Source organism: Equus caballus, chromosome 21 (assembly GCF_041296265.1).
Source record: "Equus caballus isolate H_3958 breed thoroughbred chromosome 21, TB-T2T, whole genome shotgun sequence".
Taxonomy (NCBI): Eukaryota; Metazoa; Chordata; class Mammalia; order Perissodactyla; family Equidae; genus Equus; species Equus caballus.
This window is the reverse complement of record NC_091704.1, coordinates 17,300,389-17,327,359: the sequence shown is the minus strand read 5'-3', so window position 1 is coordinate 17,327,359 and position 26,971 is coordinate 17,300,389. Positions and strand designations below refer to the sequence as shown.

The 26,971-nt window shown below is 60.5% G+C and overlaps 1 protein-coding gene and 2 long non-coding RNA genes across 8 annotated transcripts; 1 reads left to right on the top strand and 2 right to left on the bottom strand.

Annotated features, from left to right (window-relative positions):
* Window positions 1–78: 78 nt before the first annotated feature.
* On the top strand, window positions 79–18,601 carry IL12RB1 (interleukin 12 receptor subunit beta 1). 2 transcript variants are annotated; one of them, XM_023625468.2, is made up of 17 exons: window positions 79–677; window positions 1,068–1,236; window positions 2,426–2,488; window positions 3,372–3,486; window positions 4,834–5,003; window positions 6,246–6,385; window positions 8,916–8,949; window positions 9,422–9,544; window positions 10,182–10,264; window positions 11,043–11,280; window positions 12,845–13,012; window positions 13,699–13,836; window positions 14,141–14,296; window positions 15,484–15,618; window positions 16,471–16,567; window positions 17,070–17,151; window positions 17,863–18,601. In XM_023625468.2, the coding sequence occupies exons 2-17, from the start codon at window positions 1,176–1,178 to the stop codon at window positions 18,214–18,216; spliced, it is 2,157 nt and encodes a 718-aa protein (XP_023481236.1). In that variant the 5' UTR covers window positions 79–677; window positions 1,068–1,175; the 3' UTR covers window positions 18,217–18,601. The 2 variants fall into 2 exon arrangements, with proteins under 2 accessions (XP_023481236.1, XP_023481237.1); XM_023625469.2 differs by lacking the exon at window positions 16,471–16,567.
* Window positions 11,542–15,456, bottom strand: LOC102149296 (uncharacterized). 3 transcript variants are annotated; one of them, XR_011430475.1, is made up of 4 exons: window positions 15,323–15,456; window positions 15,053–15,124; window positions 14,819–14,908; window positions 14,486–14,624 (listed from the first exon to the last, which is right to left on the bottom strand). It is a non-coding gene; the product is annotated as an uncharacterized lncRNA (long non-coding RNA). The 3 variants fall into 3 exon arrangements; XR_011430474.1 differs by lacking the exons at window positions 14,819–14,908; window positions 15,323–15,456 and adding an exon at window positions 11,542–13,722 and having other exon boundaries at window positions 13,821–14,624; window positions 15,053–15,170; XR_011430473.1 differs by lacking the exon at window positions 15,323–15,456 and having other exon boundaries at window positions 15,053–15,191.
* A 768-nt stretch (window positions 18,602–19,369) lies between the features above and the next one.
* LOC138919912 (uncharacterized) lies at window positions 19,370–25,805 on the bottom strand. Of its 3 annotated transcripts, none has more exons than XR_011430471.1 (5): window positions 25,636–25,805; window positions 24,974–25,438; window positions 21,525–22,116; window positions 20,462–20,764; window positions 19,370–19,858 (listed from the first exon to the last, which is right to left on the bottom strand). It is a non-coding gene; the product is annotated as an uncharacterized lncRNA (long non-coding RNA). The 3 variants fall into 3 exon arrangements; XR_011430472.1 differs by having other exon boundaries at window positions 24,974–25,432; XR_011430470.1 differs by lacking the exon at window positions 24,974–25,438 and having other exon boundaries at window positions 25,636–25,795.
* Window positions 25,806–26,971: the final 1,166 nt, after the last annotated feature.

Genomic DNA, 26,971 nt, shown 5'->3' with positions numbered 1-26,971 from the left:
TGAAGGCTGCTCTGTGCCGGGTCACGGGGTCCCCGTCCCCACTGTGCCAGGCCTGCGACACTGCGTCTTTGTTCCCATGGCTCTGACCTCATGGCCTACTGGGCGCCTGACACTGGCTGGCCAGCTGCCCCTCAGAATCGGGATCTTCAGAGGAGGGCCTTCCTTCCTGCCCACCTGGGCCTCAGTTTCCCCAGAGGCTCTCCCCTGACCCTCAGCCTGCTCCTCAGTCCCCCTGGGCTCCATGAACATTTTTTTTTAGGTAAAAATCAGGTAACATAGAATTAACCGTTGTAAAGTGTGCAATTCAGTGGCATCGAGTATATGAAGTGTTGTACAACCACCACTTCCATCTAGTTCTAGAATGTTCCATCACCCCAAAAGGAGGCCCCTCCCCTTGAGCAGCCCCTCCCCATCCCCCTCCCAGAGCCCCTGGCCACCACTGATCTGCTCCTGCCTCTGTGGATCCGCCTGTTCTGGACGTTTCCTACGTGGCATCGCACAGCGCGTGGGCTGTCGTGTCCGGCTTCTCTCACTCAGCACGAGGTGTCAGGTTCGTCCACTGTGTTGCATGTGTCAGCTCTTCTCCATGGACATTTTGGGCCTTTGTTGACAGCAGAGAGAGGGGGTCAGAAACCAAGACTCTCAGAGGTTGAGAAACAGACACAGAGAAGAGTGAGGTGAGTCTAAAGGAAGCGAAGGGGCTGGGGTCTGGGAAGTGGAGAGGTGGCACGCAGAGGGGCCCAGGCTACAATGAAGGCTTCCGGCCGATTTGTTGGCAGAGTGAAGTCAGACGTCCCAGGACAGTGAGCTACCCAGTAGCTCCTGTGGGTCAGCAGTCGGCCAGCGACGGCTGAGATCCGGCCAGCGCCCAGGTCACCCGTGGGGCAGGCCCCCAGGGCCAACTTGGGTCTGGGGCCAGCAGAGCAGACCCGGGGCCCGGGGCCCACTCAGTTAGGCCGGGATGAGGCCGCCAGCCGGAGCTCACTTCCTGGGTTTTTCTTTCACTTTGACTTGGTCTGGGAGGGGCTGTAACATCGAACTTTTTTTTTTTTTTTTAATCCTTTTAGTCTTCTTTCTGGTTCAGCTTCAATGTGTTCCGGCGCAAGGACAGGGTGGCTGGGGCCTCGCTGGCGCGCGGAAGCTCATCTGTGGCCGCGGGCCTCCCAGGGGACCCCATGGGCCAGCCAGTGGCCAGGCTGGTGCCCGTGCTCCTCCTCCTGCTCCCCAAGCGGGGTGGTGAGTCCCCCACACTGTGCTCAGCTCTTCTTGCTGGGGGGGTGGGAGGCGCGTGTGTGTGGTGGGCCGTGCACGCGGGTCCCAGGGGGGTTCCCTGTCTCTGCGCCTCAGACGTCCCCTGTGTCATGGGAGACGGGCGATAAAGGCTTCTGGGGTCTCTGCTCTGGTCTTGATTTTGTCTTCTGTGCTTCTGTGGAATGGGCTGAATCTTTGAATCTTTTGCACCTCCCAGAGTTCAATGAGAAATAGCTAAGGAAGGGATAGAGAGCAAGTCTACACATAATACATGTATAAACAGGATATTATTAATATAGTATATACAATATACGTATACGTAATCTCTCTCTATCTTGTGCTATCAATGGGAAGGGGCTCAGCCTCCTGGGATGGCTGGGTTTGGACTCTAATCCCAGGTTTGCCGTTGCTGCTCTGTGACCTCAGGCCACATCTTTGCCTCTCTGTGCTTCAGTCTCCCTCTCTGTAAACTGTACATCAGCAGGGTGCTGACTCTTCAGATGGCTGCATTGAGTGCAGGAAGAGGGCTCAGAGTAGCTAGCTGGCCACATTGCAAGGTTTCACGGGATCAGGCAGGCCCGGAGACCAGTATCAGAGGGGGATGGGGAGCCCCTGAGGGCTTTGGAGGAGCAGCCCAAGAAGTTGCTGGCTGGCTGGCTGGATGGGTAGATGGGATGGTGGGTGGGTAGGTGGATGGGTGGATAGTTGGATGGATACATGGATGGATGTGCACATGGGAAGGTGCGTGGATGAGTGGATGGATGGGTGAGTGGGTGGGTGGATGGGTGGATGTGTACATGGGAAGGTGGGTGGCTGGGTGGATGGGTGGGTGGATAGTTGGGTGCATGGGTGGATGTGTACATGGGAAGGTGGGTGGGTGGGTGGGTGGATGGGTGGATGTGTACATGGGAAGGTGGGTGGGTGGGTGAGTGGGTGGGTGGATAGTTGGGTGGGTGGATAGTTGGGTGGATGGGTAGATGTGTACATGGGAAAGTGGGTGGGTGGGTGGGAGGGTGGGCAGGTGGATAGTTGGATGGATGGGTGGATGGATGTGTGCATGCATAGATGGGAAGGTGGGTGGGCAGGTGGATGGTCACTTGGTGAGCCCCCAGGCCCAGTCCCTCCCCCACGCAGAGAGAGGCCCAGAACGTCACTCTCCTGGTTGCCTTTGCAGCTGGATCCTGCAGCAGCAGTGGGTGCTGTTTCCAGGACCCGCCATACCCGGATGCAGACTCAGGTCTGGAGCTGGTCCCCACTGATGGGGGGTTGTGCTGGGCTCTGACTGCCCCAACCCTAGCAGCCCCTCCATCTGCCCCCTCCTGCCCCACCTGGAGCCTTGAGAGCACAGCCCGACAGCCTGGCGTCCAGCCCTCACGGAGCTGGGGGTTCCAGAGCCGTCTCTGCGGCACGCCTCATCTCCTCCCAGGAGGGCCGCAGGGCCGGTGTCCACGTCTGCTTGGTTTGGTCAGCGTGGGGGGCTAAGCAGCTGTTACAGATTCTGAAGTCCCCCAAGGCAGGTGTTGCTGGAACATTTATGCTGTTGTGTACCCCACCAAGGGTCAGCCCCAGAGCAGGTGCCTCATCTGTTCCTCTGCTCAATAAATACTTACTGAGCACCTAATGAGTGCAGACAGTTCTAGACATGAGGGAGTCAGCTGTGAGCCCAACTGTCCTCCTGGGGTCACAACCTGGTGCAGCAGGTGGATAGTAGGGAAACAAATGCACACACTGCAGTGACGGTGATGTGCTGGGAGGAAGCAGAGCAGGGCAGGGTGGAGAGGGAGGTGCTGCTTCTGGTTGGCTGGTAGAGGAGAAACTGGGATGTCAAAATCTAGAGGAAGGGCATTCCAGGCAGAGGGCACAGCATGTGCAAAGGTCCTGAGGTGGGACTGAGCAGGTGTCTGAAGACTGGTGAGGAAGCCGGTGTGGCCAGAGCAGGGTGAGCAGGGCAGATGGCAGGAGACAGGGCGGAGGGCATGGGAGGGGGCTGTGACCCACAGCGGTTTTAGGCTGAGGTGGCACTGGATTACATAAGTGGCAGAAAGACTCCCCCAGGGGTGCTCAGCATGGAGACTCCTGCACACTCTGGTGTGTTCTCAAACCTCTGGGATCTCCCCTAGGCTCGACTTCGGGCCCCAGGGATCTGAACTGCTACCGGACATCCAGCGCTGGTTACGAGTGCTCCTGGCGGTATGAGGGCCCCGCGGCCGGGGTCAGCCACTTCCTGCGCTGCTGGTGAGGATTCTGCAGGCCTCTCCCCCTTGCCCCTTCCCCTGTGCCCCTGCCCCTGTGCCCCTGCCCCTGTGCCCCTGCCCCGTGCCACTGCCCCTAGCCCCTGCCCCTGTGCCCCTGCCCCGTGCCACTGCCCCTAGCCCCTGCCCCTGTGCCCCTCCCCCTGTACCCCTGCCCCTGTGCCCCTGTGCCCCTGCGCCCCTGCCCCTGTGCCCCTGCCCCTGCCTCAGCGGCTCTGCCCCTGTGCCCCTGTGCCCCTGCTCCCCTGCGCCCCTGCCCCTGTGCCCCTGTGCCCCTGCACCCCTGCCCCTGCCCCTGCCCCTGCCTCTGTACCCCTGGCCCTGCGCCCCTGCCCCTGTGCCCCCCCCCGTGCCCCTGCCCCTGCGCCCCTGCCCCTGCACCCCTGCCCCTGTGCCCCTGCCCCTGCACCCCTGCCCCTGTGCCCCTGTGCCCCTGCACCCCTGCCCCCGTGCCCCTGTGCCCCTGCACCCCTGCCCCTGTGCCCCTGCGCCCCTGCCCCGCGCCCCTGCCCCCTGCCCCTGTGCCCCTGCCCCTGCGCCCCTGCCCCTGCGCCCCTGCCCCTGCCCCTGCGCCCCGCCCCTGTGCCCCTGTGCCCCTGCGCCCCTGCCCCTGCCCCTGCCCCTGTGCCCCTGCCCCTGCGCCCCGCCCCTGTGCCCCTGTGCCCCTGCGCCCCTGCCCGTGCCCCTGTGCCCCTGCCCCTGCCCCTGCCCCTGCCCGTGTGCCCCTGCCCCTGCGCCCCGCCCCTGTGCCCCTGTGCCCCTGCCCCTGCCCCTGTGCCCCTGTGTCCCTGCGCCCCTGCCCGTGCCCCTGTGCCCCTGCCCCTGCCCCTGTGCCCCTGCCCCTGTGCCCCTGCGCTCCTGCCCCTGGCCCATGCCCCTGCATCCCTGCTCTCAGACCTGTGCCCTTGGCCAGGCCCTTGCTCTTTCCTGAGCCTCAGCTTCTTGTGTGGGCAGGGAGGGTGGGGCTCTGCACTGTGGGGGTTCGGTTGGGTGGGCATCCCTATAGCGATTAGGGTCCCTCTAGTCCTTCCTTCACCCTCCCCCGTCACTGACTCATCCGTCTGTCCATCCATTCATCGGGCCATTCATTTCTTCCTTCCCTCTGTTGCAGCCCATATTGGGAGATTCTGGGGTCCCCAAACACCTCAGTCTCAGGCTGATCCCCTGCCCCTGAGGAACCCCCAGGCTGGGGAGGGGTTATAAAAGGATGGGGGGATAAAAGGACAGAAAAGGATGCTGAGACGTGATGCACGCCATCTGCTGTGGCCACCGAGACACTCTGGGGTCCACTAGGACCCCACACTCAGCACCAACACCCTCCTTCCTGCAGCCTCAGGCCGGGGCGCTGCTGCTACTTTGCGGCCGGCTCAGCCACCACGCTGCAGTTTTCCGACCAGGACGGCATATCTGTGCTTTACAACGTCACGCTCTGGGTGGAATCCCGGACCGCGAACCGCACGGAGAAGTCGCCTGAGGTTACCCTGCAGCTGTACAGCTCAGGTCAGCACCCTGTTCTCCTCCTCCTCCCGGCTGTCCCCTCGTCACCCAAGAAGCCTCTCATCCTCCAGCCTAGACCTGGGGGGGGTGCTGGGCCCTGGCGAGAGGCTTGGTACTGCCGGCCGCTCTCGCACCAGACACTGTTGCGTGACTCAGGGGGGTCTCTCGTGGTTCCCGTCCGAATCCCCGAGTGCTGGACGCGGAGGTTGCTTCTGGCTCTGCCCTGAGGCCGCATGCTGCAGGGACCCTGGTGGGTCTTTAACATCTGTTTTCATGCCGCAAAACATTCATCTAGCATATCGTCGTTGAGCGGCTACCGTGTGCCATGGCGAGTCAAAGGGGACATGGGCGAGGCCAACGGAGGTCGCACGCAGCCCAGGGCTGGGATGAGGGCAAGGCAAGCAAGGCACCACCCTGGGCACAAAATTTTAAGGGGAAGCCAAAAACTCAGCAGTCAATATAGACAATACTGTAATGTAATATTTTAAAAAAATCAAAATTAATGCAAAAAATAATCCTCGATGAATAAAATATCAACATTTTAAAGAAAGACAAGATCGACCCTGTGTTTGCCCAGCCTTGCCTCACTTGCCTTTCCCTGCTCCCTACACCACCCTGCCTTCACGGAGCCCAGATTCAAGTGGGGCTGGTGAACAAGGAGTGATCATCACACAAGGGGAGATACTACTGGGGGGTCAAGGAGGCCTCCAGCTCAAGATGAGCCCTGAAGGATAAGAAGGATCCAGCAGGAATTAAGGTGGAGAAACATGTTCCAGGCAGAGGGCACAGCAAGCGCAAAGGCCCTGAGGTAGACTCTTCCTCCCTCTGTGGCATGAAATGACCAAGATGCAGAAAGAGAGACAGATGTCTCTCCTTGGGCCAGGCTACTTGAAGTGGGTCTAAAATAGTGAGATTTCCCTAAAAATCCTCCAGAAAATAGAATCAATTCATTACCCTCTCGTCAGCAATTGACAAAAGCGACTGTCTCGCCACAACCTTGCCAGCAATGGGTGTTAGTATTTTAAAGCTATCTTCACTAACAGGATCCTGTGTGTAAATCTTGACTCTTTGACCCATAGATCCCCAGGCTTAAGTGGGACCTGCAAGGGTGTCCCTGACTCACATTTGCAGGATGTAGTTGGTGACCCTGGGGCAGGCGGGGCACGGGTGGATTTTCTGGAATTTTCGGGACCAACAATTCACACACCTGCCAGCTTCCCTCTCCAACCCCGTCTCTGCTTCCAGTTAAATACGACCCTCCACCAGGAGACATCAAGGTGTCCAGGGTGGCGGGGCAGCTGCGCATGGAGTGGGAGACGCCCGCCCGCCAGGGTGGGGCCGAGGTGCAGTTCCGGCACCGGACGCCTGGCAGCCCGTGGAAGTTGGTGAGTTTGTCCCCCGGCTCAGCGGTGTGCACAGGCCTGTCCCAGGACGCCTTCACTCCCCAAATCTGTCTCCCCATGTCTACATCTGTCACCCCTCCCGCCCGGCCTCCACTCTTGCCCACGTCCAACCTCGGGGGTCTCTGACACTCAGATCTCATCACGACCTCCTTGGTTCCCCGTTGCCCCGGGGAGAGCATCCTCATCCTCAGCTGGCCCCAGCTCCCTCCCCCGCCTCGTGGCTCCACCGGCCGCCTCCTGAGTGGCCGTTGTTCTCTGCCTGTGCCCTGGGTTTCCAGCCTCCCTGCCTTTGCACATGCAGTTCCCTCCACCAGAGCAGAGGCCAGTCCGGCTCACCTTCAGGGCTCCGGTCTGGGGCCTCCTCTTCCAGGAAGCTGCCCTTCCACCCGCTCCTTCCTTTCTTCCTCCATTCCTGCATTTTGCTTATTGAGGTATGATCGACACATGATGTTCGAGTAGTTTCAGGCGGACAGCATGATGATTCAATGTTTGTGTAGTGTGACACGGTCACTGGCATAAGTCTAGGTACCATCCATCACTGGACGCAGTGCAGATTCTGTTTCCCTGTGATGAGAACTTTAAGACCTACTCTCTTAGCAATTTTCAAATATGCAGTACAGTGTCATTAACTGCAGTCCCCACGCTGCACCTCACATCCCCAGGACTGACCTAGACTTCCAAGGGAAGTTTGTACCTTTTGACCCTTCACCCCCTTCACCCACCCACACCCTCCACCTCTGGCAGACACCAATCTGTTCTCTGTATCTTTGAGTTTGAATTTTTGTCTGTTTTGTTTTTTAGATTCCACATATAAGTGAGATGATATGGTATTTCTCTTTCTCTGTCTGACTTATATCACTTAGCATAATGCCCTCAGGGTCCATCCATGTTGTCACAGATGGCAAGAGCTCCTCCTTTTTCATGGCTGAGTAGTATTCCATTGCGTATATATACCACACCTTCTTTATCCGTTCCTCCATCGATGGGCACTCAGGCTGTTTCCCCATCTCAGCTCTTGTGACTAATGCTGCTGTGAACATGGGGTGCACATATCTCTTCGAGTTAGTGTTTTTCATTTCCTTCAGAGAAACACCCAGAAGTAGAATTGCTGGATCATATTGTGGTTCTATTTTCAGTTTTTTGAGGAACCTCCATCCTGGTTTCCACAGTGGCTACCCCAGTTTCCGTTCCCCTGAGAGTGCCCAGGTGTCCCTTTTCTCCACATCCTTGCCAGCGCGTCCTCTCCTGCCTTCTGACAGCCATTCTGACAGGTGTGAGGCGGCATCTCATCATGGTTTTGATTGGTGTTCCCTGACGATCAGTGGCCCTGAGCGTCTTTCCACAAGCCTGGTGGCCATCTGTACATCTTTGGACCTTCCTTCATTCTTTCGCTTTCTCTGTCACCCCCTGCTGTTCCTCCAGGCAGGGCGATCCTGGGCCTGCCAGAGACCCCAGCCCCGACCCAGTCCCCAGGAAGCCCCGGTTCCAGGGAGCCAGAGAGCACCAGCCTCTGATCGTGGCCAGTCTCCTCCCCCAGACTGGGAGCATCTTGAGGGCAGGGAGCCGCCTCAGCTTCGGCCCCGTCTTCCCTCCAAATGTGCCCCTCCCTGAGCCTCAATTTCCCCATCTGGTGAAGGGGTGCTGATCATAGGAGGCAGGTGACATGGGGCCCCTGACGGGAAGTGGCTTCCCTCTGTTTTATTTCCAGCCCCTAAGCTGGTCTACACTCTGCACGAGGCCCTCTCAGCCCCCTGCCAGATGAGGAAGCTGAGGCTCAGGAGGCGGGTGCCTCTCAGGGTCACACAAGGACCAGAGGGCAGGCTGGGTCCTGGCTCTCCTGACCCCTAACACAGCAGACAGCTTTTGCCCTCTAAAGTCATTTTAAAGAAACTTATAAAATAATTTTGCTTCCAAACATAACTTTTTTTTTTTTTTTGAGGAAGATTAGCCCTGAGCTAACATCTGCCAATCCTCCTCTTTTTGCTGAGGAAGACTAGCCCTGAGCTAACGTCCGTGCCCATCTTCCTCTACTTTATATGTGGGACGCCTACCACAGCATGGCTTGCCAAGCGGTGCCATGTCCGCACCCGGGATCCAAACCGGCGAACCCCGGGCCACCAAAGCAGAACGCGTGCACTTAACCGCTGCGACACTGGGCCGGCCCCAACAAAAGTAATCTTTCGAATAAGCGTTTAATTTTGGGATAATCTGAGATTTTCAGAAAAGTTACAAAGAAGCGCAGAGAGCACCTGCAGCGCCGTCCTTTCTGTTACTGTCCTGCCCGCCGGGGGTGTTTGTCCCGACGATGGGATAAGCATGGGGACACTGCCAGGAACTGAACTCTGGAGCTTATCTGGCTGCCACCAGTTTTTCCAAGAATGTCCTCTCTCTGCTCCTGGGTCCAGTTTGAGGTCCCACGTCACATTTGGCAGAATCACTGTTTAAAATTTCAAAAGAGCTAAGATTTTTCAACAGCAAATGTAAACAGTACATAAATATGGTCTTGTCCTAGGGCGACTGCGGACTGCAGGATGACGCTGGCTTCGGTGAGAATAAGAATAGTAACAACAGCTGCAGCAAGTTAGCATTAATTGAGCACCTACTGTGTGCCAGGCCCAGTGCTAAATTCTTTGTATCTTTGTTGCTCCGCCCTGTAGTTCAGTATTGGATTATGCCCATTTCACAGGTGAGGAAACAAAGGCTTGGGGGTGAGAAGCCATTGGCCAAGGTCACATCCCAAGGGGTGGCCTTGCTGGGACTTGAACCTGGGACAGGTGACGAAGCGGGTGATCCTCAAGGCCCCAGGAGGACAGGGTGTGGCCTGTTTCTGCCATGTCCCCAGGGCCCGGCACACAGTTGACTCTCAATAAGTGTGTGTACACAGTTGGCACTCAATAAAGGCATGTATACAGTTGGCACTCAATAAGTTCACGGTGACTAAGTGAGCTGTGCCAAGCCCCAGACACCCCCAGGTGTGGGACAGCCCCTCGGCCTGATGTTTGACCTGTTTCTCCCCAGAATCGTGCCTCTGCCCCCTGGAGACCGATGCGGTCCAGGAATTCCAGCTTCGGCGGCGGCGCAGGCCAGAGGCCCCGGGAGGTCTCTGGAGCAGCTGGAGCAGCCCTGTGTGCGTTCCCCCTGGTGAGAACAACTGAAGCACAGAAACAGGGCTGGGCGTCAGAAACACGGCAGTGGGTATAGAAATCAGGCGACGAGTGTTAGAAATTAGGTGATGGGAGACATTAGGGAAAATTCATGCAAGGAGGCAGGGCAGAGAGTGAGTGCCAGTTTGTAAAATGTGACCAATCCGTAATCTAAAGAGAAAACGTTTCTCAGTCTGTCTCTCCTTCCAGTTCGTGTGGTCAGCTTTCAAAGGAGGCCTCTTTTAAAGGAGGCGAAAGTGGCTGTGTCGTCGGGGAGACGTGGCGCTGCAGGAGGGCGGGGGGGCGGGGCAGGGAGGCTGGCGTTCTCCTGCCCAAGTGCATGTTTGCTGGGAAACAACTCCAAGAGATGTTTTTAGATTTTTTAAATGTGGTAAAAATACACACAACATAAGAAGTACCATTTTAACCGTTTTAAGTGTCCAGGTCAGTAACGCCGAGCGCATTCACGCTGCTGAGGAATGAATCTCCGAGTTCTCAGATTTGGAAACTATTTAACAAGGCAGGGGAACACTGTGTCTCAGGGGAGAGAAGGGCAGGGTCCTGGGCCCCCCTCCGGCTGTGAGGAGGCCGAGGAAGGGCACCCCCCGTGTCACTGTCTTGCTGTCTCATTGCAGAAAACCCCCCCGAGCCCGAGGTGAGGTTCTCAGTGAAGCAGCTTGGCCACGATGGGAGGAGGCAGGTGACCCTGGAGGGGCAGGTAACGGGGTGTCACAGGGCTGTGGGGTGACCTTCCTGGCAGGGAGGAGGAGACGAGGCTGGAGTGGGGGTGTACAAGTGGGAGATGGAGGGAGATGAGATGTGGAGGTGGCGAGGACTGGGCAGACTGTGAGTTTACCTCTGAAGGTAATGGGGAGCCATGGAGGGTGTGTGAGCAGAGGAGGAACAGGGTTGGACTCAGGTGTCCACAGGTTCCCTCTGGCTGCCTTCAGGGGAACAGATGGTGGGGGGCTCGGGTGGAAGCTGGGAGGCCAGGAAGGAGGTGACCGCGTAGGTCTGAATGGGAGATAATTTCTTTGAAGTCCCCTAACCAATTAAGGGCAGTCTAATTAACCCCCATTTTACAGGGAAGGAAACAGGCACAGAGGGAGAAGCCTCTTGCCAGAATCAGGGGCACAACCCCCCAGTATTTCATGCATTGGCTTCACCCCCATTGACTGGGCTAGGTCCCGGGTGGGCTGTCACCATAAGGCGCAGACAAGCCCCTTTGCTGCCTGGGTTTCCTCTGCTTTGAACTCCTTTTCTTAGAAGTTTCCTGGCTTCAGGTGACCGGGTCCAAAGATGAAAACATTTTTTTGGCTGGCTCCCCGGGGGTTTTGCCAAACGACTCCTTCCTCAAACCCGAGGGCCCTGCCTGTGAACGCGGTTTCCCAGCAGCCTCGCCACCGTGCAGGCCGGTTATCCCTTACGCGCCCGGGGGCACGCGGCCACCGCGCCCTGGGGTCGGCGCTCAGGGCCCCGCGCTCCCGCCCCCGCAGCCGCCGCCGCTCGAGCTCCCGGAAGGCTGCCGCGGGCCGGCGGCGGGCGTGCAGGTCGCCTACCGCGTCCGCCTGCGCATGCTGTCCTGCCCGTGCCAGCCCCACGCCGCCAGGACGCTCCGCCTGCCGCGCACGCTCCTGCTGTCGGGCGCCGCCTACGACCTGGCCGTCGTCTCCCGGACCCGCCTCGGCCACGGCCCCAACCGCACGTGGCACATCCCGGCGGCCGAGCGCCCAGGTGCGGGATCGCGCGCGCGGGGGGCAGCGCGGGCTTCTAGCAGGTTCGGGTTGCGAGCCGCCGCCGCGCAGGCCGCTGGTTTCTGTAAGTGAAGTTGTGTCGGGACCAGGGCCGGGATCAGGGTGTGGTGAGCGAGGCAGCACCGTGCAAGGACAGGACTGACCCTATCTTCATTTAAAATCTTGGTGTTTTGCTCACTTTATATATATTCATATATTAAACATACATATACTTTTTATATAATGGAAAAATCAAGACATATTTATGTATATATGTACGTATATACACATATATATTTTATTGAAGCGAAATGCACATAGCAAAATTAACAATTCAGGGACGTTTAGTGCATTCACAATGTTGTGTGACGATCACCTCTAATTCCAGAACATTCCATCACAGTAAAGGAGACCCCATTCCCATGAGCACTCCCTCCCTGTCCCCTTCCCCAGCCCCTGGCCGCCACTCCTCTGCTGTCTGTCTCTGTGGATGTGCCCGTGCTGGACGTTTCCTGTAAATGGGATCGTACTGTGTGGCCTTTCGCGTCTGGCTTCCCTCACTTGGCGTGAGGCTTTCTAGGTCCTTCCACGCTGTAGCACATGTCAGGGCCTCGGTGCTTGTTATGACTGAGTACTAGTCCCTTGTGTGGATGGACCACACTTTCTTTCTTTATCCACAGACAGACATTTGGGCTGTTTCCACCTTTTGACAATTGTGAACAGTGCTCATTACATATTTTTTAATTCATTTTGATTTTTTAAAAATATTGCCTTAAAATGGTGTTTATGACTGTTTATGACCATGTCCTTTGGAGTCTCCTTACACTTTGGGTCTGCTGCCCACCTCGCTCACCTCGCCCTGGTCCTGGCCCTGCTGAGCACCCAGCATCCTTGTGAGGGCGGGGCTACTACGAGGATGCCCATTTCAGAGATGAGACAACCAATGCTCAGACAGGTGAAGCCACTTGCCAGGGTGGCACAGCAGCGAGCCTGTTAGCTCCTTGTCTAGTTTGGGCCATGGCCTTGCTGTGTGACCTTGGGGCAGTGGCTCTCCCTCTCTGAGCCTCAGTTTCTGTATCATTGAGGTGATCATAGCAAAGTGGCATCGGCCTGGTGCATAGTCAGTGCTCAATAAGTGGTAGTCGTGGTCCCCAGAACGGGAAGCAGTACTTGCCTCCCTGAGGTTGTTGCAGGCACCCTTGCTGTAGGGAGTGGGAGAGATGAGCCCCGGGGACTAAGTGGGTGTGTCCTCAGGCCTCCGAGCTCTGGTCAGGGCCATCCTGCGCCACACCCACCCACCGCTGGGCGAGGCGAGTGGTGGGGGGCCCGTATGTGCTGGAGGGGAGACGCCCCCCCATGCTGGCGGGGGCAGTCAGGGCCATCTGAGGATCAATGGTGGTGGGCATCCTGGCAGGAACCCACGGTCAGCTGAGAAGGGCTCTGTTCATTGAGACAGCCCCTGGCGTCCCCACCGTGCCCGGCCGTGTGGGGAGACCGAGGCAGACCCTGCGGCTCCCGGCCCGCGGCGAGGCCGCTGCCGTGATGTCCCTCCTCGTCTTTTCCAGAACCGGGGGCTCTGAGTATCAGCGCCGGAGCCCATGGGACCACCCTGCGCTGGCCAGCCCGGGCCCAGGGCACGACATACTGCATTGAGTGGCAGCCCCAGGGCCAGGATGGGAGCCTCGCCACCTGCACCCTGACTGCACCCCAGGACCAGGACCCCGCTGAAATGGGTACGTCATGTCGGTTGTCCTGCCTCTGCCTCTGCGCCCTCCATCAGAGCTCCCGGTTGGCTCAGACCTACGGGGGCCGGATACAGGGGGTGTTTGAGACCCACAGAGCTCTTGCCACTTGCTTGAGGCCACACGGGAGTGGAGACAGGCCGAGACTTGGGCTCTGCCACCCGTGCGGGTCTAGAGCCCCTGCCAGGACCCCGGGGTGTCAGGGCTCAGCCCCGGGCAGGCTGCACCCCGCAGGCAATGAGTGTTTGTTGAACGCTCGCCCACGCCCGAGAAGGTGGCAGCTGGAAGATGCTGGTGGCAAATTAATGAGGCCTCTGGAGGGAAGGGGGCTATATGGCCCAGGCACCCTCTCACTCTGCCACTTCCTACCCTGAGCCTGGCCACCAGGGCCCCGGAAGCCTCAGCGTCATCCTGGCCCTTGAGGAGCTCCCAGCCCGGGATGGCAAAGCTGGATACAGCCGCCCCTGGCCTCAGGGAGTGAAAGCTGGGCTGGAGGGGTGGGGACAGTTGGAGGGAGGCATAGGGAAGGGATACTGGAGGAGGGGACGTTGGTGCAAGGGCTTTGAAGCATGAGTAGGAGTGCTCTTGGAGTTCCTGGTGGATGGCACAGCCAGTGCAAAGGCGCGGAGGCAGAAACACAATCTGCTGACTGACCTGGTCCTTGGTCATTCTTCCAGCAACCCACAGCTGGAGCTGGGCGTCTGCAGTGATGGCACAGAGGGCATGTTACCACATCACCATCTTTGCCTCTGAGCGCCCAGAGAAGCCCACCTCATGGTCCACAGTCTTGTCCACTTACCACTTTGGAGGCAATGGTGAGCTGTCCAATCCTGTAGGTGGTCTCCAGGGTGGTCTCCTGGAGGCCTGGGCAGTGGCCTTGGGTGTCAGGAGGAGAGAATGAGTAGTCAGAGGCACCTACTGTGTGTTGCGCTCAGTCGACTCCTAGGACCCCCGAGCGACACCGCCCCATTTTACAGGAAAGGAGACTGAGGCTCCGAGCCGGGCAGTGAGCGCCTGAGTGCTGGAGCCAAGGTCCCGGGTCTGGGGTGGTGCTGGGTGGGGCTCGCAGGTAGCGCTGGGCGGGATCTTGGGGTGACTGGGCAGGGGTGTCGGTTGCAGCCTCGGGGGCTGGGAGCCCACAGCGCGTGTCGGTGAAGCAGCTGGGCCGGGACTCGGTGTCTGTGGCCTGGACGCCGTCCCTGCTGAGCACCTGCCCCGGCGTCCTGAAGGAGTATGTCGTGCGCTGCTGGGAAGAGGGCAGCGGCCCGGGCTCAGGTATGTGAGGCTATGCAGGCCGGGCCAGGCTGGGGAGGAAGAGCTCGGGGCTTGAGTGCCACCTTGCTGTGTGACCTGGGCACCTCGCTGCCCCTCTCTGGGCCTTGGTTTTCCCACCGATAAAACAAGACAGTTGGACTCAAGGGTCTTGACTGCTGGCTCCTTCCAGAGCCCCCCGAGAGGGCCTGGTGGGCATTGGCTGGGGGCTGGCAACTCCCCGGCTGCATGGATGGCAGTCTGTTATGTGTCTCAGCAACTCGACTCCCGTGGCGTGGAGACGGCTGTCTCCATTCCAAGATGGAGAAACCGAGGCTGGAGAGAGAGTCACCTGCCCAAAGGTTAAGCAAGCCTGTCTGAGCTCAGACATGTGCCCCTTCCCGCCCCTTCAGAGGGAAAGAAGCTTGAAGGGCTGGGCGGGGGGGGCGGGGTTTCCCCGCGGGCTCCACCCCCGGGACCGCGCGGCCTCCCCACCGCCTCCCGCAGCCCCCGCCAGGAGCAGCGCATCTGCGGAAACCGATTTACCAAAGGTCGGATTGCTGAAGATTAATGCGCCAAATGACCATTCAGCGAAATTCACCAATTTCCCCCCAATTTCTTTGGAGGAATATTCCTCTTGAATATAGACAAAAAACAATATGGATTTAGAGCTCTAGGAATTTTTTCTTTCTGATGACAGCCAACAACTGCATTCTCATTGGAAAGGGTTTTTACGAGGGGCGTTATTTGTCCCCGTCTCCCCATCCCACGAGCACTTACTGAGGTCCTCCTGTGCGCCGAGATGCTGGGCTACCGGGGGAGCAGGATAGACAGTTCACGCTGACCTTGACCCTAGAGCCGGGAAGGAGGTGACGCAGGAGCCCCTGGGGCATCTGGGGAAAGGGAGGGCCGGCAGTGCAAAGGCCCTGCCGTGGGGCTGAGCCTGCGCCTGCCGGGAGCAGAGAGGAGGCGGCGGAAGCGTCTGGAGGGGACCGAGCCTGCAGCGGGTGGAGCGAGAGGGGCAGAACTGAGAAAATCAGCATCACTCACGGAATATTTGCATGAAGCCGATTCCTCCAAATAAGCTTGCGGGGAGCGGCTGCCCTAGGAAGGGCTTTCAGCAGAACGTCCACGAGCCCCGGCCCCCAGGGGGCTCGGCTGGCCTCCGGGGAGCCCGGGGTCCGTGACCCGTGGCTGCCTCCGTCCCGCAGAGCTGCCCGTGAAGCCCACGGAGACCCGGGCCACCCTGGGCGGCCTGCGCGCCGGCGCCGCCTACACGGTGCAGGTGCGCGCGGACACGGAGACGCGGCGCGGCGCCTGGAGCCCGCCCCAGCGCTTCAGCGTCGGTGAGTGGGGCCCCGCGGGCTCCCCCGGCCCTGGCCTCCCCCGAGTCCGCGAGCAGCCCCGCCCTGCCCCTCGGTCCTTCCTCCGTGCCTCCCCGTGCATCGCCGTCGAGAAAGTTCCAGCCGGACCTCTTCCTCCTCCTTCCCTGGTCTTGTCTCCTGCAGCTTCTCTTCTGGAACCTTCTCTCACACTCCTGAGGCCTTGCGCATGCATGTCCTGTGCCTCAAAAGCCCCCTCTTTAGGAAGCCCTCCATGCTTTCCTCTGGGCACCGCCCCCCCCCGCCCCCGCCCCGTGACTGACTCTCCTCCCAAGAGTGACACCTTGGGAGTGGGTGGGGGGGCCTGTGCCTCCCCTAGCTGGGGGGTCCTGAGGAGGAAGGAGCAGGAGGGCTGTTTATTGAGTGAATGAATGAATAAGTCTAGATGACTCCCTTCACCATCACAAAGATAAGGATGTGGGTCCCGCTGTCTTGAGGTGTGTGGCCATGAGAGATTTGAAGACCAAATCATCTTCTCCCTGCCAACGTCGCTGCCTGTCATCCTCGCAGTGAAATCCGACCCCGAGAGGACCAGGGCTTCAGGCTCCGCGGGCGGGAGGTCTGGGTCCAGGGCCGCCTGGGTCCACATGCAGGAGCTGGAGCCGCAGGGCCCGAGCACCGCCTGCGCGCCAGGCCTGGATCCCAGTCACGGGCGGGGGTCCCTGCCCTCCCACTTCACAGACCAGGAAACAGAGGCTGGGAGGGGCCCTGGCTGCCAGGGGTGGCAGCGGGGCAGGCGATGGGGCCAGCCTCCCAGCTCCCTCCCCGGGGAGGCGGAGGGGCCCCTCCAGCAAGCTCTCTCACCCTCACCCGCAGAAGCTCAGGTTTCCGAGTTGTCCGTCGTCCTCGTGTCTCTGGGGAGCTTCGTGAGCGTCCTTCTCCTGGGCACCCTGGGGTACCTCGGCCTGAGCAGGTGACCCCCCCGCCCCCGCAGGAGCCATGAGAGTGATGGTAGTGCCATTCACACCAGTTAGATGTTTGTGCCCACTTCACAGATGGTAAAACAGGCCCAGGTGGGCAGGCTAAGGCGCCCAGCAGTGGGGCAGAGCCAGGATTCAAACTCGGGTCTGTCAAGTTCCCGCACCGGCTCCCCCAGCTCATATCCTCACTCCCTTTATAGCCTAATAGACATGAAACAAGTCAGGACAATAGAAAAGCAAGAACAGGGGCCAGCCCGGTGGCACAGCGGTTAAGTTCACACACTCCGCTTTGGTGGCCCGGGGTTCGCTGGTTCAGATCCAGGGTGCAGACATGGCACCACTTGGCAAGCCATGCTGTGGTAGGCGTCCCACGTATAAAGTAGAGGAAGATGGGCATGGATGTTAGCTCAGGGCCAGTCATCCTCAGCAAAAAGAGAAGGATTGCGAGAACATACAGAAGCACCGCTCCTCTGACCGGCTCCCCTCCATCCCCAGGGCCATCCGGCACCTGTGCCCGCCCCTGCCCACGCCCTGTGCCAGCACCGCTGTCGAGCTCCCTCACAGCCAGGGGAAGCAGGTAAGGTCTCCTTTTCTAATTCCGGGTTCTGTTTGTTGGGTCCATACTCGGGGCCAGGGCTTTGCTGAGTGATGGCCACGCAGTAGCTCATTTTGTTCTCCCCCAACCCACTGAGGCAGGGCCTCCAGACACCTGCCCTATTTTGCAGATGGGCAAGCAGAGGCCCAGAGAGGGACCTCCTGTGGGTCATTTGCTAGCAGTGGAAACAGATTCAAAGTGGCTTCAACAGAAAGGGAACCTGATTAACAAACAAACAAACAAAATCCCAGGGTGGTGGGCTTCAGGCATGGCTGGATGCAGGGCCTAGGGCTCCATCTCTCTGTGCTGCTGGCCGGGTCTCAGCCTTCCCTTGGTGGAAGCAGAGTGTCCATTTTCCCCATTCACTGGAGCAGAAGTCTCAGGGGCATGCCCCTGGGTCACATGCCCATCGCGGAGCCTGTCCCCGGAACCAGGGGGCTGGCTGCTCTGATTGGCTGGGCCAGGATCACATTCCCGGCTAAGAGCTGGGGTGGGGCCACTGCCCTGCCCAACCACATCAACTGGGAGAAGAGGAGGCCGATTTCTCAGAGAGCAGTGGGGACCCTTCCGATTGATCCTCCACTTGGTCTCAGGGCTTGAGAGAATTTAGCCAGCAGGGGCCTGGCCCACGCCCTCCTTGTGTGGGTGGGACATAGGGCCCTGCCCACAGCCTCAGCCGTTCTCCTTCTCCAGGCTTGGCAGTGGATCAGCCCGGCAGACTTCCCGGAGGAGTCGTCCCCAGAAAAGGTCCTGGTGGTGAGCATGCCCTGCGACAAACACGAGGAGACCGACCTGGACACACCTGAGCCTCTTGAGGAGAAGCCGAAGCCGCCTCGGGGTGCTCCTGAGCCGGCCCTGGACACGGAGCTGCCCTCGGAGGACGGCAGACAGGTGCAAGAACACCTGGAGGCCGCCGCCCCGGGGCCTGGCGGGCAGGACGGTCTGGAGGGCAGCCGTGCCCAGGCGGCTGGACTCCTTCTGCTCCTGGGAGATCGAATGCAGAGCCCCAGGTTCCGTGACCCTGGGCACCCGGGCCTGGAGGCCTGAGGGAGAAACGCGAGCTTGCACCTCATCTGGCGGTCAGAAAGACCCGTGATCACAATCAAGACGGCTGGCTAAGTGCTCCTTGCATCCCCAGCCTGTCCCATCCAGACACTCGCGGGATGTGCTGAATCCCCATCACTACCTTGAGAGGTCGTGGCTGTTCTGTTTTACAGAGGTGACCACTGAGGCTCAGAGAGGGCAAGCGCCTAGCCTAAAGCCACACAGCACGGACAGGAGTCAAAGCCGGGCCAAGTGACCTTAATCCCATTTTCACCCCTTGCCTCTGGTGCCACTGACCCTCCTCCTCCCACCTACTCTGTCCAGCACCTGTTGTGACATGTCCTGTGGTGGAAACCCTAGAAACCACCAAGAAACGGACACTGCTACACCCGGGCCCAGGCCTGACATCCATGGGGCTGGGACGGGCGCTGTCATTGGCCTGTTTGGGGGGAATAACCTAGCGGGGGGCCCATAGGGGGCTCATGCTGATCCTAGGGTCCTGGCCCGGACGTCTGGTCCCAGGAGCACTGGATGGGGAGTCTGGGTGCCGAGCTCCGGGCTGCACCGCAGGGTCTCCAGCCTCGGAGGATCTAGGTGTGTTGAAAGGAGGGGTGCTCTGACCGTTCTGGGGGAGGCGATGGCCCCTCTCCGGCCTCAGTCTCCTTCCCTGTCAAACGGCTGTGGGGGGGAGTGATCATGTTAAGCTCGCAGAGCTGCGGGGGGCGCTGAGGCCTAATGAACGGGCCTGTGGGTGGCCGTCCACCGAGGCCCGAGGCCTGGAGGCCTGCGCCCAACGCCCCCGTGGAGAGCTCCCTCCCTCCCTCCCTCCCACATTTATCAGGCTCGCCCTCTGAGCGCGGGAGCACCCAGTGCGGGGGCAGAGCGGGCGGGCCCTGGGGACGCTGCGGCGTCCAGACCCCGCACCGGGAGCCTCGGTTGTCCCCCAGCCTCGCCCCTCCTGGGGGCCCGCCGCCCTGCCCCCGGGGCTCAGGCCAGGACCTGGGGGGTCCTTCGGCGCTCCACTGCTGGACGCGAGCCCCGCCCCGAGCCCCGCGCCGGCCCCGCCCCGCGCGCCCGCCCCGCCCCAGGCCCCACCTCCGCGCGCCCCCGGCCCCGCCCCGCGCCCGCCCCCCGGCCCCGCCCCGCGCGCCCGGCCCCGTCCTTAAGCGAGTTGCCGCGCGTTCCCCCACGGCCACCAGGGGGCGGCAGCGGCGCGCCTCTCCCAGGCAGCCCCGCGCCCCTTCCGCCTCCCACGGAGTTTGCAAAACAGACTTTTCCGGTTTTCGACGAGGGCAGGGGGAGGGGGAGAGGCTGAGATTGAAACCAAGAGATGCTGAATTTTGTGGCAAAAGAGACAGGCCTCTGGGTGAGGGAGGTCTGGCAGCCGACAAGGCCAGGGGGCAGTGGTCCCGGCCCCGCCGCTTGGGGAGCCTCCGTTTGCCCTCTGCTTCCAGGTGGGGAAACTGAGGCCATGGCCCAGGTGCTTTAGCTGCCGCGGGGCTGGCTGCTCCGCAAATGCTCCTCTCTTGGAGTTGCCACCTCCTCGCGTTTGCTCAAGCGTTTGCTGACGCTGCCATCCGGCGTGCCCTCCCTTGAAGATCGCTCTCCGCATCCTTTCGGCTGGGCTCCAGCCCTTGGAGGAGGCCTGGACAGCGGCAGGGCCAAGTGGACAGACAGTAGGGATGCAGGGTCAGCGGCCTCCCGAGAAGGACCGGAATGACCTCAGCCCTGGGGCTCAGAGCTCCCCCCTCAATTCCAGATGCCCCCCCCCCCCGACCCCCCTCACAGCGGAGCCTCCGGGGAGCTAAATACCCCCATGCAGGCTGTCTTGGGCCCACTAAGTAGCACAGGACTCTGTTTGGTGGCCCCTGGAGTTGTTCGAAAACGTACCTCCAGGCACAGCCCTCTGGTCAAGGGGTTGGAGTTAGGCCTTCACTGAGCAGGGCTTGGGGTGCTGCTGAAGTGAGTGGGGAAAATGGGCACCCTGTTTCTACTGGGAGAAGACTGAGCCTGCCTGGAGAGAAGCTGCAGGGAGGACACCAGTACAGAGAAAAGGAGCCCTAGTCCCTGGATGCAGCCATGCCTGAAGCCCACCACCTGGGATTTTCTTTTTCATCAGATTCCTTTTTGTTGAAGCCACTTTGAGTTCTGTTTCTGCTGCCAGGAAATGACCCACAGGAGTTCCTCTCTGGGCTTCCGCTTGCCCATATGTAAAAGAAAAAGTTCAGAGCACTGGTTGGGTCCCTACCTCATGGGTTGAGCAGTCCTGCTTAGCAGAGCTCTGGGCCAGTGATACTGAGCTCCTGCTGTGTACTCAGTATTTGGGGCTCCTCTGAGCGGCAGTCCCTCAGCTGCTCCCCACAGCTCCAGGAGTTCAGACTGTGGTAGTCTCCGTTTCACAGCTTCGTTCATTCATTGATTCGGAAGGTCAGCGTTGAGCACCTACTGTATACCAAGCCCAGTCCCACACAGGTCAGGATCGGTCCCATCATGAGGGGCTTCTGGTCGGGTGGGGAAGGCAGACGCTAATCCAACCATCCCACAGATAAACCTGGGAGAGTGACAAGTGAAAGCGTGAAGAACAGTGGGTGAGGGAGGGCTTCCTGGAAGAGGTGGTGCTCGGGCCAAGACTGTGAAGAGAGGCAGGTGCGGTTGCTGCGGAGTGGGTGACGGGGGATGGAGTCAAGCCCACGGGGGCTGGGGGCCTATGGGTCTGTTCTCCCGCTGCAGGGGGCGCTGTCATGGAGCCGGAGAGCCGGGCCTGGCGTGAGCTGTTCACAGATGCTTCCTGCTGCGGCTCAGCCTGCGCGGGTGCCGCAGCCCGGGTGGCAGTAGGGTCCCAGTCTGGCGGCCTCTCCAGAGCCCTCGCCGCCCCCCTCCCACACCCCCATCTCTAGCTCTCCTGGTCTGACTCCTCTTCACCCCAGCTCCCACCAAGAAGTGGGAAGCATGTCTCCATCCGGGAGGCAGGCTGCCTCAGTTTATCTCCCCGGATACCTTCCCCCTCTGTCTGTCCAGCAGCCTCTGGGTTTGGTCAGAAAGAGCTGTTTTCTCTGCCTCTGCCCCCGCCCCTGAGCCAGTGCACTGCAGGGCATGACACGGGCACGCCTGCCCCACTTCTGCACCCTCGCCTGTCCCTTCTCTTTTTTTAAAAGATATATTCACTTACCATGCAATTCACCCCTTTACAGTAAACAATTCGGTGGCATTTAGTGCATTCATCTTGTGCATGTTGTGCAACCATCTCTACCTAGTTCTGGAACATTTCCATCATCCCCCTCCCCGCCCGCCTCCCCAGCCCCGGCACCCACCCACGTGCTTCTGTCTGTGCTTTGCCTGTTCTGGACGTTTCGTATAAATGGGATCGTGCGCCATGTGGCCTTTGTGTCTGTTCTGCCAGGGACACTTGGGTTGCCACCCCCTTGGCGAGTGTCAGCCGTGCTGCCGTGAGCACCGTGTACAGGTTTTGGCGTGCACGCCTGTTTTCAGATCTCCAGGTCTGGCCCCAGGAGAGGGACTGCCGGTCACGGGGTCGTCCTGGGTTCACCTGACTGAGTTGCCGCCAGACAGTGTTCCGCTTGGCCGCACACTGGGCGGCGGCTGGGCAGGGGCGTGGGTTCCAGTCCCCGCGTCCTCATCGGCGCCTCTGTCTGCCCTCTTGGGTGGGCGGCCTGCCGCGTGGGCGGGGCCCTGGTCTCACTGGTCCCCTGAACTTCGCAGGCGCCTATGGGCCACGCGTCCCTTTGCAGAAATGTCCACTCAAACCCTTTGCTTGGTTTTCATCGGGTTATGTCTCTTTCCGTTATTGATTCTTTATCTGTGCTGCACGTGAATCCCTTGTCAGATCATGATTTGCAAGTATTTCCTCCCACTCCGCGGGCTGTCTTTGCACTTGTGAGCGTCCTTGGAGGAAGAAATTTTAACCTTGATGGGGTCCCATCCCTGTATTTCCTTTCCCTCGCTGTGCCTGAGGTCCCATCTGAGCACCCTCCTCTCCAGTGCCCCCTTGCGCCGCCCTCCCCGCCGGCCCTGGCTGCACCCTGCCCGCCCCGACTCGGGTTGGGGCCTCTGCGGCCAACTCTGTCCCCAGCTGGGAGGCCCCGGGCAGCGCCGCCAGCCTCCAGCAATGTTTAATGCGGGCAGGCGGTGGGGCCCTGGCGGGGCCGTGGGAAGCCCCCTTGGCCACGGCTGGCGATGCGTCCCGGGCCTCGAGGCCGCCACCCGCAGGGCCCCACTTTCCATGGGGGGAAGCCGAGCCCCAGGGGGCGCAGCACGGGACCTGCCTGGGTCCCTGCTTTAGGGCAGCGATGGAGGTGGCGCCTGGCCCCTCCCCGCCCTGGGCCGACCCTGCCGGCAGGGACCGCCACTCCAGCAGGCCGGTTCCTGCCAAAACCCAAACACCAGGGAGGAGAGAAGAAAAACATCCTTGGGGCCGGCTGTGGGGAGGGGCAGGGCTCGAGTGTGCTTTCGGGTTGGGGGGTTGGGGAAGTCACACAGTTTCGGCTGGGGGGCTGTGGGTAACGTAGTCGGTGGACAAACGTCTTGCAGACCCGGGGCGAGTCCTGGCCCTGCCTCCAGGTAGCTGTGCAGTTTCTGAGGCTCAGTTTCCCCACCAGTGACATGGGGGTGGCTGACCCTCCTTGCAGGTGTGGGAGGTGAGAGCCGCGGGCCCTGGCCTGCAGGAAGCTGTCGCTGACGTCCTCCCCCATAATGGGGGCTTGCTCTAGAGCACACGGAGACCTGCTCCGCACCTGGGCCCCGGCTGATTGGCGGCTGGCCTTGCCCCCCAGCTTCCCACGATTTGCTAGGTAGGGGGCTTGTGTCTCCCCCCACTGCCCCCTCCCTCTCGCTGTCTCTTGTCTCTGTCTGTCCCTCAGCTCTGCCCCGGACCAGCCCTGCTCCAGCCCGGGCCTGGCCGTGTCTGGGCTCCAGGCCTCCCGCAGCAAGCTCCTCGACATCTAATTCCCCCAACGACCCCCTCACTTGCGGCCTAGAAGACCCGGACCACAGAAGAACCCCTCTCCGACCCTGGAAGCCCAGCAGCTCAACACCCACAGTCTCGAGACACGGGCCCCACTCCACTTTTTTCAGATGGGGAAACTGAGGCCTGTACCATGAAGAGTCTTATCCACGGTCTCCGGCCCCAGTGGCAGCACTGTCACCCTGGTCCAGCCACTGGGCTCTGGGGTTCTCAGGCTGCCGCCAGCCGGCCTCCCCCTGGGCCTGCCCCATGAACGGTCAGCACAGATGGTTCCACCCGGAAGGGCTGGGTGGGGACACCCCCACGTCCTAGAGTTGGTTTCCCAGTGGCCCGTCTGGCGGGTGGCCCAGGCCGTGTCCGAGTGGCATTGGCAGCTGTCTGGTGCCAGCCAGGAATGGGGACCAGAGGGCGGGGTCTGCGGCTGGCGTCGGGCCCAGGGAGGCTCTGGGGTCAGGACAGCCCACCGTGTCTGCATCCTCCCTGGCCTCCATCACGGGTGCGGGGGCAGGGGGGCAACGCCGGCCTTCTCAGGCGGAGGGCCCTTCCTCAGGAAGCCCTGCCTCCCCGACCCCAGGACCCCCAGCTCCTGGTGCCTCCCTCTGGTGTGGCCTGGACTTTGCGGAACTGGGGTATCTGTGTGGGGCCTGGGACACGGCCCTGCACAAGGCCAGCACCTGAAGGTGGCGGGAACGACGAGCAGATGCTCGGGCCATGCCCAGAGCCACAGAAACGCAAGGCCGCAGCTTCAGACCCGAGCTCCCAGCACCCACGGGCCCCAGCCCCATCTGAAGCTGCGAACTGAATAAGATATTCTGGGGGGACGTCTGGTGACACGCATCCCCCCAGGCTGAGTGCAGGCCCGGGAACAAGGTCTGGAACCTAACACCCAGGCTTCGAATCCTGCCTCTGCCGCTCCTCCTCCTGGAGGGCTGCTTGCCCTCTCTGAGCCGCAGTTTCCCCGCCTGTGAACAGGCCGGGCCGGGTCTCAGGGCTGCCGGGGAGTAAGTGACTGCGCAGCCCGCTGAGCCTGTCGCCAGCCGTGCGTGGTGAGCCCGCCCTCCAACAAGGACTGAAGTTACAGAGAGAAAACCAGGAACCACAGAGGACGGGGGTACGTCAGGAGGGAGCCGGCCGCCCAGAGACGCAGGGGCCTGGGGCACCCGCCCAGATCCCTCTGTCCTGAGAGCCTCAGTTTCCCCCCCTGTGAAATGGGCTCAAACAGGGATCCTTGACTCTTCTCCATCCATGCCCCTCCCCATCCACCAGCAAAACTGCTCCGGAATCCGACCCCTTCTCACCACCTGGTCCAGCCCCACCGTCCATCCCCGGGACCAGCACAGGCCCCGCCTCCCAGTCTCCTCGCCTCTGCTCTCATCTCCCATAGATTCTTCCCTCCCTGGTGGCAGGAGTCATACTCGTCCTTCCTCTCTCCAGAACCCTCTAGGGCTCCCACCTCCCTCAGGGTGAAAGTCAAGGTCCTCCTCACAGCCACAAGGCCCTGATGGTCTTGCTGCTCCCATTTCCATCCCTCCATTACTCTGCTCAGGCCACAATGGCCTCCTCAAAGCTCCTCCAACAAGTCAGGCAGTCTCCTGCCTCAGGGCCTTTGCACAGGCTGTGCCTCTGTCTGGGACCATCTTCCCCAAAACACTCATGTGTCTCCCCCACCTCCTTCAGGTCTCAACTCAAATGTCAAACCCACCCACATGCCCTTTCTTGCTGTTCTCAGCAGTGTCGAGTCAACGTGCTCACAAATAATCACAGTAATAAGTCACTTACCAGGTGGCTACTGTGCACCAGGCCCTGGGCTGGGGTTGGCGACAACTGAGACACACCCTTGCTCTTGTGGGACTCATGGTCTGGGGCCAGGGAGGGAGGTGGAAAGCATGAATAAAGTGGGACACACAGCCAGTCGTGGCAGAGGGAGGGTCCTTCTAGATGCGGCAGCCACGAAGGGCCTCCTAGGGGAGGTGGCACTGAGGTAGGGATGAGCTTCTTTGCAAGGAGGTGCTGTAGGGAGATGATGTGGGAAGGGCAGCAGGGCTGGACCTCCTGGGGACTTGGGGGCCACGGGGGCCACGGGGAGGTCGTTGGTCTTCACTTTAAGAGCAGCAGGGCACCCTGGGAGGGTCTCGAGGCGAGTGACAGGATGCGATTTGTGTCTCCCAAAGGAAAGATATGACCGCATGCAGCTGCTCGGGAGGCTGTGTGTTTCTCACCGGCTCACAGATGGGGAAACTGAGGCTCAGAGAGGTGAAGTCACTTACTCAGCATCCTGGAACCCAATCTCCCCAGCTGGGAGCCTGCAGTCCCCTCCCCCGACCACTCCAGTTGCGGATGGGGAAACTAAGGCTCAGAGAGATCCCCAAGGTCTCCTGGGAATGGAGTCAGCCACGCTCCAGGCCCCCTGCACCCGCCACGGGGCCTCCCTGGGGACTTACTCAGTGGGCGGAAACAGCGGGCTGGTTTCAGGAGCAGGTGGCCAAAGCCGCAGGCCAGGGTTTCAGTTACAAACAGTGTCCAGCTCCAGCCGCCCGCGGCAGCCCCGTTTGGCTCGCCACCACCTTGGGGATTGGCATCCGTGCACAAGAGGAAATACACAACCCGCCAGCTCAGGGGAGGAGGGCGCCCCGGGCCGGGGTGGCCGGGCGGTGGGGGCGGGGGTGCCCGAGCCTCATCCCGCTAGCTGCCATCACTAACAAATCAGCAGCCCACACCCACTTCGTGCTTGGCTGAAGTAGCACGTTCCATTCTCCAGTGAGCATTTATGAAGTGCTTGCTGTGTGCCAGGCTGTGTGCCAGCTCAGTTAGTCATCCCGACAGCCCCACAGGCAAGGTGTGAGCCTCCTGTGGCTTCTGTGACAAACTGCCACAAACCTGGTGCTTTAAACCCCCAAATTTCCTCTCTCCCAGTTCAGGGGCCAGAAGTTGGAAATCAAAGCGGCTGCTTCCGGATGCCTGGGGAGAGGCCGGCCCACACTCCTCTCCCGTGTCTGGCGGCTGCACAGCCCTCGCACCCCTGGCTGGTGACAGCACCCCAGGGGCGCTGCCTCCGCCATCGTCCTGTCTCTCTTTGTCTTCTCCTTTCTGTCTCTCGTGAGGATTCCTGTCGTTGGATTTGGGTTTTTCCCAACCCAGGATGATCTTTGTCAAGATTACATCTGCAGTCACCCCTTAAGGTCACTTCTAAGGTTCTGGGTAGACCTATCTTTTGGGGGCCACGATTCAACCCTCCCCAGGCACGTATTATCAGCTTTGCGTTACAGGCCAGGAAACTGAGGCACAGAGAGGTCAAGTGGCAGATCTGAAGGGCTAGGACTTAGACCCCAGCTGTCTGCAGCCTGGATGCACGCACTTCCCTGCTCCACCTGGGGGCTGGGCCCTTGCCAGGGGCTGGGGACATGGAAGGGTCAAGAACGGCAACAGCAGAGATACAGCCTGTGGACCTCAGGCCAATGGCTGCTCCACGTGTCAGGACTTATGAACTCAGGATCAAGGGGCCCTGTGGTGGGCTAAATGGTGTCGTCCAAATGACATGGCCTTCAGAGCCTGTGCCTGGGACCTTACTTGAAAACAGGGTCTTTGCAGATGTATTTAAGGCCCGGATCTCGAGGTGAGGTTCCCCTGGATCAGGACGGGCCCTGAAGCTAATGACAGCATCCTGATAAGAGGAGCGACAGGAGGGAAAGATCCGAGACGGAGGAGAAGGCCGTGTGGCTGCCGAGCGGAGGCCGGAGGGATGCTGCCACAAGCCAAGAAATGCTAAGGGGTGCGGTG